The sequence below is a fragment of the Anguilla rostrata genome, chromosome 7 (genome assembly GCF_018555375.3).
Source record: "Anguilla rostrata isolate EN2019 chromosome 7, ASM1855537v3, whole genome shotgun sequence".
NCBI classification, from domain to species: Eukaryota; Metazoa; Chordata; class Actinopteri; order Anguilliformes; family Anguillidae; genus Anguilla; species Anguilla rostrata.
The window spans coordinates 10390709-10404545 of NC_057939.1; the positions used below are offsets into that span (position 1 = coordinate 10390709).

Genomic DNA, 13837 nt, shown 5'->3' on the forward strand with positions numbered 1-13837 from the left:
CAGCAACCTTCAACCAGGGCGAGGCATGGAGCTCCTTTTGAACAGCACAGCACAATATACCGCAACTATCGCTGTCAATGTAAAATACATAAAAATTATAAAATGATTAAATGCTGTATGTGATCAAAGTGAGTTGACTTTAACCTTTTATTTCACTTTAAACTGACGTTTACACTATGCTATCATTGACCATCTCCTGAAATATAGAGCTGTTCAGGCACTGGTGCTGAACTGAATCAAAGTATAGGGGCATGCATACAGCTTTTCATTCCAATTACTTCATCTGTTTCGGTAATCAGGTAAAAAGCTGTATACATTTATACACAGTATACATTTTACTGCCAAACTAGGATTTTAGTTAAATAAGTGTTGACTACAGGGTAATCTATCAACTGGGATTCATTTTGACTGAACTAATTTATACTAGCAAATACCAGAAGATATATGTAAACATATATGCATATCTTGATACCTATATATCTCCACTCTGAGCTGTTGCCAGTATCCTGAGTATGAATCGATAATCAAATGACACTAGTATACCTAGATGTGCATGTACATACTGTATGTGTGAATGTGTACAGTATTTTCTCTGCATTTGTATTTATTCCTGCTGCATTATCCTGAGAAATGAGGCCTTAATGAAATTTTCACTTGTCAACTGTTGGGATTCGAAATTCATGTCAAAAACGTATCAGAGTGAAAAATGTATGTAGGCTGCATGGCATGTTCCGTGTTCCGTGTTCTGTATTCCATGGTTGGGCATAATAGAGAGAATGCTGGGACTGCATGCCAAGCTGCCGTACCTGACTCTCTGCCAACGTGCAGCTGGCACAATGCCCTACCATCCACTGTCTTACCCTGCCCTACTGCCAACTGAAATGGGTCTTTCACTCCCGTGTCTCCTTCTGAAAAACAGTCTGATCGAAAGGGCTTCTGCCTCCCTGTTTGCATGACAAAATCTGCAACCCAATTCAAATACTATACCAAACTAAAGTTAACACACACACACACACGCACACACACACACACACACAATCATTAAATAAATATTCTATGGGATCATCTGAAAATAAAGCATATGCCCCTTATGTTTTGTTATTTATGTTATTTAATGTATAACTGAAGTACATTGTAAAATGTAAATATTGTATAATTGAGGGTTATGTAAAGGGTGCCATCTTATTGGCCAAATCACTGTTGTCCATAACAATGTGCTTACAACAATGTTTGGGACAAGAATAATTCTGCTAGATTCAATAAATCTCTGTCTGTGCAAGCTGTCTTGGCAGCACGTTCCTTTGGGCATTACAGAAGAATGAAATGTACGGTAACTATTCTTATTTGTTTATTTATTTATGTTACAAACCAAATAAAACACAAGAACTAGGTGGTCTAGCTGTGTTTTTCCCCGAAAATTGAAACGAATCGTATGCCTATGCTGCATGCAGTTTCTGCAGTCATCCCCAGTGTCCAACAACCATTATATTAAGTATTAAATTGAAATCCTCATGGGGTGGTCATTTTATGAGGCCTCGAGATAATAAACATGCGTGCGCATGAAGTCGTAAGCAAACCAAGCAGAGCAAAGTTGCTTAATACTAATTAAGAAACATACTAAGATCCCACGGGCGACATTACGTCTATGTGCATGCACTTTCAAAAACATGATTGTGTAGCTATAAATTAAAGATAGGTTAATGTCACAGGAAATATTTACATTTATTTCAACATGTTAAAAAAGGAGTACAGGATTGCCTACGTAACATACGAAAAATAGAAACTGATACCCGTGTGCACTACTGTTTGTGTTATATAGGGCATTCATCTTAATTGCATGAAAAAGAAATGACGCACGCACACGCGCACACACACACAAACGCACGCACGTACACACACGCACTTGCTACCTGTGGGTCTGCACTTTCTCTGTGTTGAACGTGATACCACTGCGTCATGAGATTCTTCCCTTTCAGCTGCTCAACAAGAAGGACCGCGACAGACAGTGATTAAAGGAAACTGTATCGTAATCGTGATGAAGTTCTCAACAAGTATCTCCCGCTCCCGTCAGTACTTCTGTCCAGGAGCTAAATGTACAGGAGACCATCTGGGAAAAATCGGAGCTTGCTACGTTTTCCGTGTCGCAAGCACTCATCTTGTGCTTTCTGTCTCTTATCATTAGGAGCGATTTCATTTTGGTTTAGATCACATTTTCTGCGGCTTTTGTTATTCTGACGTCATCTTCAAGCACTTTTTGTCTATCTGTGGTCGGATTTGACAAGATCTCTGCAGTTTTTATGCCGGTCACTGCTGAGGAGTTACAAGCCACTGTCATTCACGGATCCGCCGTTGCCCCAGGTGTTTCGGTGGTGTTGTGCGAGGTTGCGGTATTTATGCTTTTATCCGAACGCTGTTTAACATTCCTTATTCGGAATCTGGAGCCGTCCGGCTTGTTCTTCTTAGTAGCAGGAATCTGAACAGCCTCTTTATGAACTTGCTTTAACGACATTTTGTTTTTTTCTCTCGCAACCTTGAGTCTGATATTTCACGAACATAGATGCGATTCTGGTACTGATTCTGGACGCATAGTGTATCCCAGCTGACTTTTCCTACCAAAGGATCAGAGGAAGGCATTTGCCATTTTATTGCACGATGGCTGCCGAAGCGCTGTAAGGTTTCTGATGTGCGGCGTATTTTCAAGATGTGTTTTTTAGGGATTACACGTGGCGCGAGGCGCTCAGTCAAAGGGCGAGTGGGCTGGTGAAATAGACGAATTTCTTCTCGTTCAGGGGAACTGGTATCGATGGCTTCGTCCCCAAAGTTGAGAAATCGGAAGGATGCCAACGCCTGGCCGAGAATGTCCTCAACTTTCTGGGCTGTGGTGATATTGACCAGTTTGCTCATCATCTACTGCGGTAGGTAGCCTACACTGCATTCCCGTACAGCCATTAACTTGTTCGGCGCTAATGTTGCTGGTGTAACGTTGTTATGGTTTTTTTTTTTTTAAAGCTAACTGCAATAGGTGTGGAGGACTTAGGTAAATGCTGGGGTCGTTGCATAGTTTTGTGTATTTTATTTATTTGAACGAGATTTCCGCACGGTTTAAGAAAACGCTTAAACCACCTTAGATTGGCGTGTCCTTTCAACACATACACACACGCACGCACACGCAGATTTTTTTCTCTCGTAATTTTGCTCACATAGTGCACATGTTGAAGAGTGTGAATTATTAAGGGTTTCTCCTCTCATCGCAGAGTGACAATACGGTCTCTCTCTCTCTCTCTCTCTCTCTCTCTCTCTCTCTCTCACACACACACACACACTCACTTCCCCCTCTCTCTCTCTTTTAAAAAGTGATTTCAAAGCTGCATGTACATATTCTTGTCACAGAACTAGCGGTTTGTGTTAAACACTCTTCTCAGTTAAGCACACATCTTATGGAAGACAGAGTTGGCTTTAGGGTTTTAGAAAACCTCTGTGCTGAGATCATTCTGGCTGATATCCCTGTATCATTTGGCAGCCTGGGAATCCTTGGGCAGCCTGGGAAGAGCTGAATTAGGCCTCAGGGGTACGCTTCCCCTTCTACAGCCTCCTCATTTCACCTTAACTTGTCATTTCCATGTGAACCTGGACAGTTCAGAGTGTGAAGCGTTCAGGTACTCTGCACACTTCCCCTTGCCCCGCCCCCCCCCCCAACCCTGAGTCCTTCGACTGCATTGTTCAGAATGCACATTGTGGAAACACCTGAGCACATTCAAGACTTGTGGACCATCTCATTGCACTAATTGCCAATTGCATTGCATTGCTGTCTACTACGTTTTACTGGATGTTCCATGCAAAAAATCAGACACAGAGCAGTTGATGATTTTGCAGCCTTTTGTATCTAATTCCTTCGTAGACGGAATTAGAACGTAGAAGATGTTCAGTAGAAAAAAAACGTCACACTTTCAGGGACACCAGAGTCCCCACACTGACCATCTACACTAATCCCACAAGTCACATGACTCCATATAGCTGTGTGTGACGCACGTGGTGGTGTTGTAACAGAGAGTCAAGCGTGGAGTTATATCGCACTATACAAGCTATCGGGGCAGTGCAGAAGAGCGTTGGTGTGGGTGTTGAGCCTGTGACCTGGTGGTTGCAGGTTTGAATCTCAGGTGGCGCTTTTGCCACTTTGTTAAGGTACAGTTACCCAGAGCAGAGGTGGTTTATTGTGAAATTCTGTGGTTTTGTAATATTCAGCTGTTTACCTTACAGTAAGTAAGGCATGCATTCCACTGGATGGGTATCTCAGGAAGGAGGGCAAAAATTATTCAAGGACAATTTATTTGCTTAGTGTAGTGTGTGTGTCTAGAATGAGCCTGATTGGTGCAGTTGGATGATATGTTGTGTGTGCGTGTATGTTTGTGTGTGTGTGTGTGTGTGCAGTATTTTAACGCATCACCTGTTATGATGTGCTCAAAGAGAAAGAGATAATTAATAATTCCCCTTGCGGGAGGTGAATGGAGGATATTTGATCACGGTGGGAGTTCAGTCTTCCAGGCCTCTGAGGTTTTTTTTTCCCACAGATTGGTTAGAGCTGGATCTGTTTGCTCATCCTCTGTAACCTGCTGCAAGTGATTGATCTTCTGTTTGTGTTCAATCAATGTTCTGGGCTACTTCCTTTGGTCAGCAAGCGGAGGCAAATAAATACCTGCTCTGTCTCCTTTTTATCTTTCATTTGTGGGGCCACCTCTCAAGCTCCCGTTCCTGAAAGCAGATCTTGGTGACGTATTGTAACCCGGCTGTCTTCGCACAAACAGCTTAGTTTTCCTTTGGATGGCTAATAACGTGTTTACCGGGTCATTATCTTGGCCTTGGTAGGGTCTGTTCGCACAGAGTCATCAGCACTCTCCTCAGGTAAGAGAGGAAGACAGGGTCTGTGTTCTGATACATTTCGTGATAATGGGGGGGTATTTGGAGAAATTGTAGCTGGTGTTTGGATTAGTAGGGTGATGACAGAGGCGGGGACATAATGGCTCTGGATGCAATTTTTCTGCACTTACAACAGCAAAACAACAACAACAAAAAAACCACTGCACTGTGGCTTTGGTTATTTTACCCTCTCCTGAAATGGCATCAAGCAAGATGTGACTGTTTCAGCTTTCCACACAAAACAGGTGCGCACGCACGCGAGCACGCACCTCCCCATCTCCTGACTCCGTCTCTCTCCTCCCTTTTGGTCATGGAGGCGAGAGGCGGACACGGAGGGAGCAGTAGCTGAGCGGCGAGTGTGTTTATTATTGCGGTGACTCATGTGGTAGCTGCCTCTTAAAATTAGCTTCCTCGGCTCCCGGGTTTTAAGAACATATGTCCTCAGAATAGCCACACTGTTGAGATGGAGAGAGAGAGAGAGAGAGATGAGGGGGAGAGGGGGAGAGGGAAAGGGAGAGGGGGAGGGACAGAGAGGGACGGAAGGAGCGAGGGAGGAAAAAAAATTAAAAACTCCTCTTTTGCACTACTGCCAGTGTGATGCCCTGGTTACATTTTGGAGCGTGAGCTGGTGATGGTTTCTGATTATCGGTATTGTTTAATGGATTATAAAGATGGATTAGGTGGTGGGGATGGCACACTTTTCTTCTGTCCACTGGCTCCCTCCTCTGGATACAGACTGACATGCAGCTGTCGTTCTGTTGCTGTATTGTTCTCTCATTAGTTTTATATGTCACTATAGAAACAGAAGGCAATAAGGCCAAAACCTTACAGGAAAGAGTTTTGCTTCGACAACCGTCTTGCACTGTCATAAATGCTTAAAAGGTAGCAAATGCATAATTCATTATATAACTTCATATAATGGCTTTGCATGGGTGTATAAATCATTTCCAGACATATTTGTGACAACATTTCAAGGAATCCACCTCACTACAGTTTAAAGGACAAGCTATAAAGAAACAAAAAATAGGTCATTTTAGACAGTTTTGGCAAGGCGTAGCATGAGAAGGCCAATGGTAAGAAAATATTTCCAGAGTGTGCTGCACAATAAATTATTTATGACTACAGATAGGATATGCGTTAGTTATTTAATTTAACTGAGCAATCCTTAATGAAAGTGGACACCTTGTTATTGCAGGCGTGGGAACTTGCTTCCGCTATCAGTAGTTATTAAGATTTATGTTCGACTGCAAAAGAAAAATGACTCTTATCACACCTGCTACATTGCCCGTCTCACTTATGGGTTTCTGTCAGATTTGTTTGCTGATGGGTCATTAACCCCTGTCTCCATTATAAAATAATTCGCTTGTACTGGTCCTGGATCGCCCTTGCCTTCCATTTTATGGGTATGGCACCCCATCGGCAGCAAGACTGATGAACCTTGTGACAGCCTGGGATTCTTTCCCCCCTGCACCGTGATTGGTTTCTGGAAGCGGATGAGGGCAACGCATACTGCAGGTGTGGTTGACATAAGTGGGCACGAACGCAAGCTTTCTAAAAATGCTGTAGCAGAGGCGTGACTCCAGCCTCGTCTGAAACCTCTGCAGTCGGAACCCTTCGTGCTGTGCTGTCCCATAATGCACTGTGGTGCCTGGACTGTGTCCCACACATCCCCCCCCCAAAAGCACACAGTCTGCGTGAAATGTGACCGGTGCTGTTAACTGTCTAGCATCTCTCTGTTCTTTCAAAATCAATATCAGATTTAAATTCGTTTTATTGGAATGACCATGAAACATCTCGAGGATTGTCAGAACTGAGGTTATAATGGGTTTAGGTTTAATGTAAGTGCTAACCCTGTTATTAATTGTCACTAAAATGAATCGGTTAATCTAGTACAGTTCAATTAGAAGCAGTCTTGTCAGGTTCTCCCTTTCTATTGGCTATGAGGGTCTCATTAATATCCTTCAGTGTGGGACAGGCAGACATGTACTGTACCTGGGTTATAGACTATGATTTATCTCTTTCTACCAGTTTGATGGGCTATTACCAAGGTTTTTTCCTTATGTCTGGCTGTGAAGTGCTTTTCATGAGTCTGTTTGTCCTTCTTAAATCTTTTTTGTTTCAATACATTGCTGTTAGTACTAAGTGACATGGTAGACAACAGGCAAAAAATGGATAAATACTGTGAATACATTTAAAAAATGAGATGGAGAAGTAGAGTACAGTACATGCCGCATGGCTTTGATTCTTTGACTTATAGCTCCATAAAAGCGAAACTCATCTTAAAATATGACTTCTATGAGGTACAATATCTCCACATTTAGACATTTCGCTCATTTTTACCAGGCCTGGAGCTTTTACATGAAGCAGACACCGGTATCAAAGGGCAGATGTACGTTCCTTTCCCCCCTGAGTGCAGGCGGAATCTCTCACAGGAAGTTAGCACAATGTTCCTCGGCCCTGTGACATTTCAGCCCTCCGCTTCCAATTTTTAATAACTTGCAGCAATATAAAGAACTTGCTGTGATATGAGGACGTGCTGTAATTCCATCCATCCATCCATCTATCAATCCATTATCTGACCAGATTATTTCTGGTCAGGGTCATTGTGTGTGGGGTGGGGTGGGGAGGGGAGGGGAGGGGAGGGGAGGGGGGTGATGGAGCCTTGGGTGCATTGTGTGAGAGGTAGGAGTACACCCTGCACCCTGGTTGCCAATTCATCGCAGCAACTGTGAATAGTCAATATTCAAAAGTAGCATAATGCAGAATTCAAAATTGGAAGATTTCTAAGTCTGATGATTACTGTAAGGGTTTCAAAACCTGTAAAGCAGGAAAAGAGAACTTCTCAAACTAAAAACAGCTCATCTTGAGAGAAATTAAGCATTCTTTTTTAATTTGTATCATTTTATTTTCCCCTGGTCAGATTGACAGAGGGATGTTCTTTTTTTGAAAAGGATATGATGATTATCATGGTTAGTTAAATGCTCAGATAAAAAAAAAAAAGAATTAAATAGGGAAGACTGATGATGAAAAAATAAGTAGCATCGGTCTGACGGTTATTTTAAATGCCTATTTTTCCTTTCAACGTGCTTTTCATGAGGGTCTTTATTGTTATTTTTATTAGGAGAGTAATTCTGTACTATAGTACCATATCTCCGTCTTTTTCGCTCGTTGTAATCCATTAGAATTTTATTAGCAGCCATAATGACTGTGAGTGGGCCTTTTAATTGGCCAATGCCAATAGCCCACACTAGTCATATAGTGGCAGCCAGCCTAACTCTAGCAATGTAACAGTTTATTGAAAATATAAACGGCAGAAATTCATTAGATTAAAAATGTCATGAATACAGATAATTACAGATGTGAACAAATATGCTCCTTGCTGTAACAAACGGGTTTCCCATTTAAATTACAGAGTGCATAATAGAATTTTCATAGTTAAAATTAAATGCAGAAATTATGCTACATGACAGTTCTTTGATATCTGAGGATCTACATAATGAAATGAACAAAGAAGCAGGGCCACCAGAAGCCAATCAGGGTGCCCTCATTTACATATAATATGCTAATTATTATAGCCAAGTGTAACTGAAGGGCCATAAATCCTACCATTTTTTATTATGAGAAACTCTTTGGGCTGGACAGGCAACTGGGACATACAAAATTGGATTGGATTGATTGGTCACAGTACATTTTACATAGTTTTCAGCTATAGCTTAAATCCGTAAACTTAACTCAGCATTTGTGTTGTTGTTGTTGTTGTTGCTGTTATTTTTGTTCATTTAGAACATTCTCTACATCATTTCTGCTGCTGGATTTCGAGAGGATGGATTATGGTGGTTCAGCAGCAGTGCCCCCAACCTCCATTCAAACCCACCCGGTTGCAGATATTTTCCCCTTCCTGTCTTATTAGCGTTAGCACTCCATTGCTTTTAAAAACAGCCTATTCTGTTTTTACAGGGCCTTGTTCACCGGGGCTCCCGACCGACCGCTCGCGCGCTGTTAAAGATTTTAAGAGCATTAAAGGGGTTTTAAAGGCGGGGGAGGTGACAGCGGTCACGAGACGCCGTTCGTCCTCGCTGCGCCGCGGTAACGCCGCGGCGGATGGAGCCTTAACGCCGCGGCGGGATGCGCTTGGAGACGAATAACGAGACAGACGCGGGGACTGATGCGGGCGCACGCAGACTTCATTTATTAGACCCTGGGGTCCAATTGCAATTGGGTTTCACTTCCCCGGCTCAGACAAGTAGACCGCTGACCTCTATTAGAAGTGGAGCGGATGCTCGGAGCACCGCGGGCGTGTTTGTCCCTCGTGTTCTGCGCCGTCTCTGGTCGATCGGGCGCGCTGAGCGCACGCACACACGCTCCCTGGCGGCTGAACGCCCGACACTAGATTGCGAGATCGGTAACAGTCCCCAGCGCATCTTCCGAATCAGGGAAACTGTGCGCCTTTCATTCATTTTGCGAGCGTCACTGGCTTCAGCATCCTTTGGGCTCACAAGAAATTTGATTACTAATTGCTACTTAAAAGCTGCATGTCAGATCGTGAATTAATATGAGTTCGATATGATTATTAATAGGTAGTGAAACGCATAAATAACAAATGAGTATTGACAGCTTGCAGTGAAGTCCTTTTTGTAATGCAAGTTGCTAATGAACTATGTTGACTTTCTCTCACACAGACATACACGCACACCCACACACACACGCACGCACACATATACGCACGCACACACTCACAAACATGCACAGGCACGCACGCAAGACACACACACGCACGCACACACTCACACACAAACATGCACGGGCACGCACGCAAGCACACACACGCACACACCTGTGGAGTCACACTCAAAAGATTAGAAAACGGTCTAATCTTATGTATAACCAGGCTCTTTTCTATTATTCAAAAGCGGCTCCTTTGGAAGAAAGGCCGCTGTGGCGTCCTCAGCTCCTGGAGGGGCACTTCGATGTGAAACAGCTCCTCGCTCTGTGACAGGAGCCCTCTGGAACCAGGGCACGGCGGCTCGGGGAAAATGGAAACAATGAGACATAAACAGATGGATGCCACTGCTCTGCCCAAAGAATCTCCCATCCAGGGAATATACCAGTCTGATACAATAAATAAGCCAGGCCCACCGACCGGCTGAGGGGATTTAACATAAAAAAAGAAATAAAAAAAAAAACTAAAGCCATAAAAATTAAAAGAGACAAGGGTGATTTATCTTGAAATCTTGGAGAGACTTGGAGTCGCTTTCTGAGGAAAAAAATAAATAAATAGAATGGGTGGCATGTGTTGCTATGGAGCTGACAGTGCTGGAGTTGACTCAGAAGTTTATCCGCGTGCAAACGCAGACATTATTTACCGCACAGGTGGCCTTTCATTGGATTGTGAATGGCGGTTGAAACCTGCAGCAAACTGGAGTGCGTTGCTGTGAAGCCTGGCTAATGTTCAAAATACTGCAGGCAGTAAAAACTGTAACAGTGGAAAACCATATTGACCGTGGCACACCACAAGCAAAGATCATGAACCTGGAGCTTAGGGACGTTTTTGTCTATTGAAAGGCTCTGCCAGGTGTAATGCTGGCAGAAGTTACAGGCAGGGAAGCAGCAAAACAATGCGTTTAACAAATAACAATAAAGTACACAGACCATGAATATTCTAATGAAAGCGGCAGCAGTCCCTTATCTTCATGATGATTTAGAGAGCGTGGCAGCTTTTTAAATGGTGAAAGGGGGTGTGCTCTCTGTCACTGATGAAAAAGCATGCTGGGACAGAGTAATTCTCTCACACAATTACATTCGGCTAATGTGTCCAGACTCCAGGAATACGCAGTCAGTGAAGAAAATACCGGTTAGGAATCAATAGTCGGAGCAGAAGGAGGTTTGAACACAGCTTGATATGTAGATGTGACCTTCCACGAACCTGTGCTTTTGAAGGAACAGGAAGATAATCTTTTACTAAACGTCGCAGAAAACTGAAATGTGTAACCCTTTGCTTCTGGAATTCCTTCTGTTGGAGATAGACTTTTTTAATAATTACGCAGAATTGCACCATTTGACTTGTAGCAGTGGTGAATAGGCTGAAAGTAATCAAACGTATGAGCCTTTTAACCCACGCTCCACCCCCTCCTCCTCAGTGAAAAGGGGAGGGGGTGGAGAGAACAGACAGTTCATGAAACATGTTTAACCTTTTGCTTTAACTAATTAATTGCTTTTTGTGACTTCCACATCTATGATAGTTTGGTAAGGCCAGCATTTTTAAAAAATGCACGCACCTTCATTCTGCGGACATTAATTCTTTTTTATTTTGCGGGGGAGGGGGCCGGGGGGGGAGCTCTGTAGCGCTTCCTTTAGGCACTGTGCCAGTGGCTACATTACCACCGCCGCAGCTCGGGCGAGCTTTATTAGCGTGATTAAAAAATGGCGCTATAGACCTTTTCATAGCCATTTTTTTACTCATTTCAGTCTGTTCATTTTGTTTGAACCTGTCTTTGTGTTGCGTAGTTTTGCCCAAACGTAGATCACAATGGCGTGTGCATTGCATTCCCTCTGCGTAGAGTTACCGAACACATAAACAGAAACTCAGTAGTGCTCCAACAGTGGTTCCAGTTGGTGGTTACAGCATTGGGGTATGATTTGGGTAACTAAATAAGATGGGAATTTGGTGTGAGATCCTGAAATAGATTAGCCTTCATCGTGCACTGCTGCCATACATCACGGTCCGAACACCCCTTACTGACATCACGGATCAGTACTGTATTACTGCTCATGCAGCTGAGTGATTAATCAGCTGAATATCACTTCTTCTTTCAAGAGATTTAATTCCGGTCCGCTGTATGTTTAATAGGCTTCAGTTCGGACATCTTTGTTAAGGTGATTCACAGTTTGCGTTTGAGGTGATAAGCAATCGGGGCTTTGTAGAACATGGCCAGGCTAAGCGAATATGACGTTGTCGTGTGGACAGTTGGTTACATGATTGCTTTCGAATAATTCTGATAACTTATGGAGTGTTTAAATCCAGCATTGCCGTTCCATAACTTCAGGAGATCTTTTCAAAGCGTGGTTTTGTGAAAAGAAGCACGTGAGACCAAAACGACCATTTTCTGAGATGTACCTCTTTTTAGATAAGATGTATTTTAAAACTTTAAAAGATATTCTATATTGAATAATAATTTGTTTAATATGGTTTCCTCCCCAAAAAAAATTTTCAATAAACTACTGGAAATGGCTTAGTGGCATCTCTACACTTTACCCTCATTGAGAATGCCAGAATCTATGAATATGCAAATTGGCAACGCTTGCTGCTGTAGGCCCTGGAATATATAGTTGGCATGGCATCTGGATTCAAAATCAATTTCCTCGCGAAACCCATCGACTTCTGCATGAGGTTCTGGGAGCAGTCATCTGTAAAATGTGCTCTACAAACACAAATTCCCTCTCTGCTGCCAGGTACATCCAGGTGATTTTAATAAACAAATTCCGCCCATTGTTGTTTCAGAATGGGCTCTTTTGGTAACGAGTGAAACGAAGTTCCTATTTTGGGAGTGCATCGTAGAACTACGCAGTCTGCCATGTTCAGTACAACAACTGTCACAACAGTGTCACTAACTACTCAGCTTTCTGAGCACTAAGGTTTCAGTTTACCACATCACTCTCCTGTAGTTTGCATATGTTTGGATCGTGGACCATGATTTGTTCAAAATATTTGTAACATCTAATCATTTGGTAGGGGTCTTTAAACAAAAACCTAAATACATTTTTGTTTTATGAGGATAGTGGTTTGGAAACCGACTTGTTTGCAGTGAACTACAAATTAGAATTCTTGTGTAAATTTACCAAGCTCAAGGTCCTTACCCTGGATTAATCCTATAGACAAACATATACATTCATGAATAGAAATAAGACTTAGCAAATGACTGCATGGGGATTATAAAGAGAAAACAACAGCATTTGTAAGCTACATGAGTTCTAAATGTATAAGCAAATAAATAATGCAATATCATTTCAAGTTACTAAAGCACAGAGAGAAATGTCTGGCCATTTTAAAGTCCCTGTGAGATTTAAAAATTGTTATATACATTTCTTTTAAGGACAGCTCATAATTTAATCATAATTTCATAAACCAGGGCCAGCTTGTCTGAATGCAGGTTTTATTTTTAACGCGAGATCGCACAGGCATCATTTGTGTCCAGTTATCATTCTCACAATGGGGCAGATGTTTACATATTCAGCGGAGAGGCCCTGGGTCTGACAAGCGCCGACATCGATCATATTCACAAATCCAAGGTCGTGCCTCATAAATACCCACTAATTTGGCACCACTTCACTGAAAGGCTCATCTCCTCCCCTCTGCGGCCGCTGTCTTAACCGCCTTGAGCCCTGAAGATTACCCTCCTGTGCCGGCGACCCGTGGGGTCCACGACTGCCATTGTCTGCGAGGCGGAGGGAGAAGGTTTCCTCACCCCCCTGCGGAGAGAGGGTCACTTTTGAATAGAGAAGAGGGGTGACTGTTATGGCTGGCTTAGATAAGGACTGACTCTTAATGCGAGCTGGACAGGAGAGAGAAGAAACGGTGGGCGTATCGCTGAGCGCAGTGAGAATGTCAGCTCTGGGGCCACAATGCCTGGCGAGGGAGAGGGAGAGGGAGAGAGAGAGGCTCATAAGCACTCATTCTGATGGACGCGACAGGAAACAAACCCTGAAGATATTTATTTAACTCGAGCAGTGTAATTCAAGCTGATGCATTTCTACATGTGAAACATGGCTTTGTTAAGCTTCACTGGCAGCTTCTTGAAAGCAAAATCTCTCTCTCCCCCTCCCCTCTCTCTCTCTCTCTTTCTCTCTGTCTCTCATGGACGGTCCCCACAAAAGCAGTGATAAAGTATTTTATTGTTACATTGACAGTAGAGTGTGAATTATAAGA

At 42.9% G+C, this 13837-nt stretch overlaps 1 protein-coding gene across 4 annotated transcripts in view; it reads left to right on the forward strand.

Moving 5' to 3' along the window:
- The first annotated feature begins 1910 nt into the window (after nt 1–1910).
- LOC135258968 (chemokine-like protein TAFA-5) overlaps nt 1911–13837 on the forward strand; it is a 91621-nt gene continuing 79694 nt past the window's right edge. Inside the window, exons 1-2 of one of the 4 annotated variants that reach the window (XM_064342724.1) lie at nt 1911–2381; nt 2790–2915. In XM_064342724.1, the coding sequence (XP_064198794.1) occupies nt 2804–2915 (112 nt within the window). In that variant the 5' untranslated portion in view covers nt 1911–2381; nt 2790–2803. Of the gene's footprint in view, nt 2916–13837 lie in introns of all 4 variants that reach the window. The other 3 variants (XM_064342723.1, XR_010331161.1, XM_064342722.1) reach the window with 3 other exon arrangements.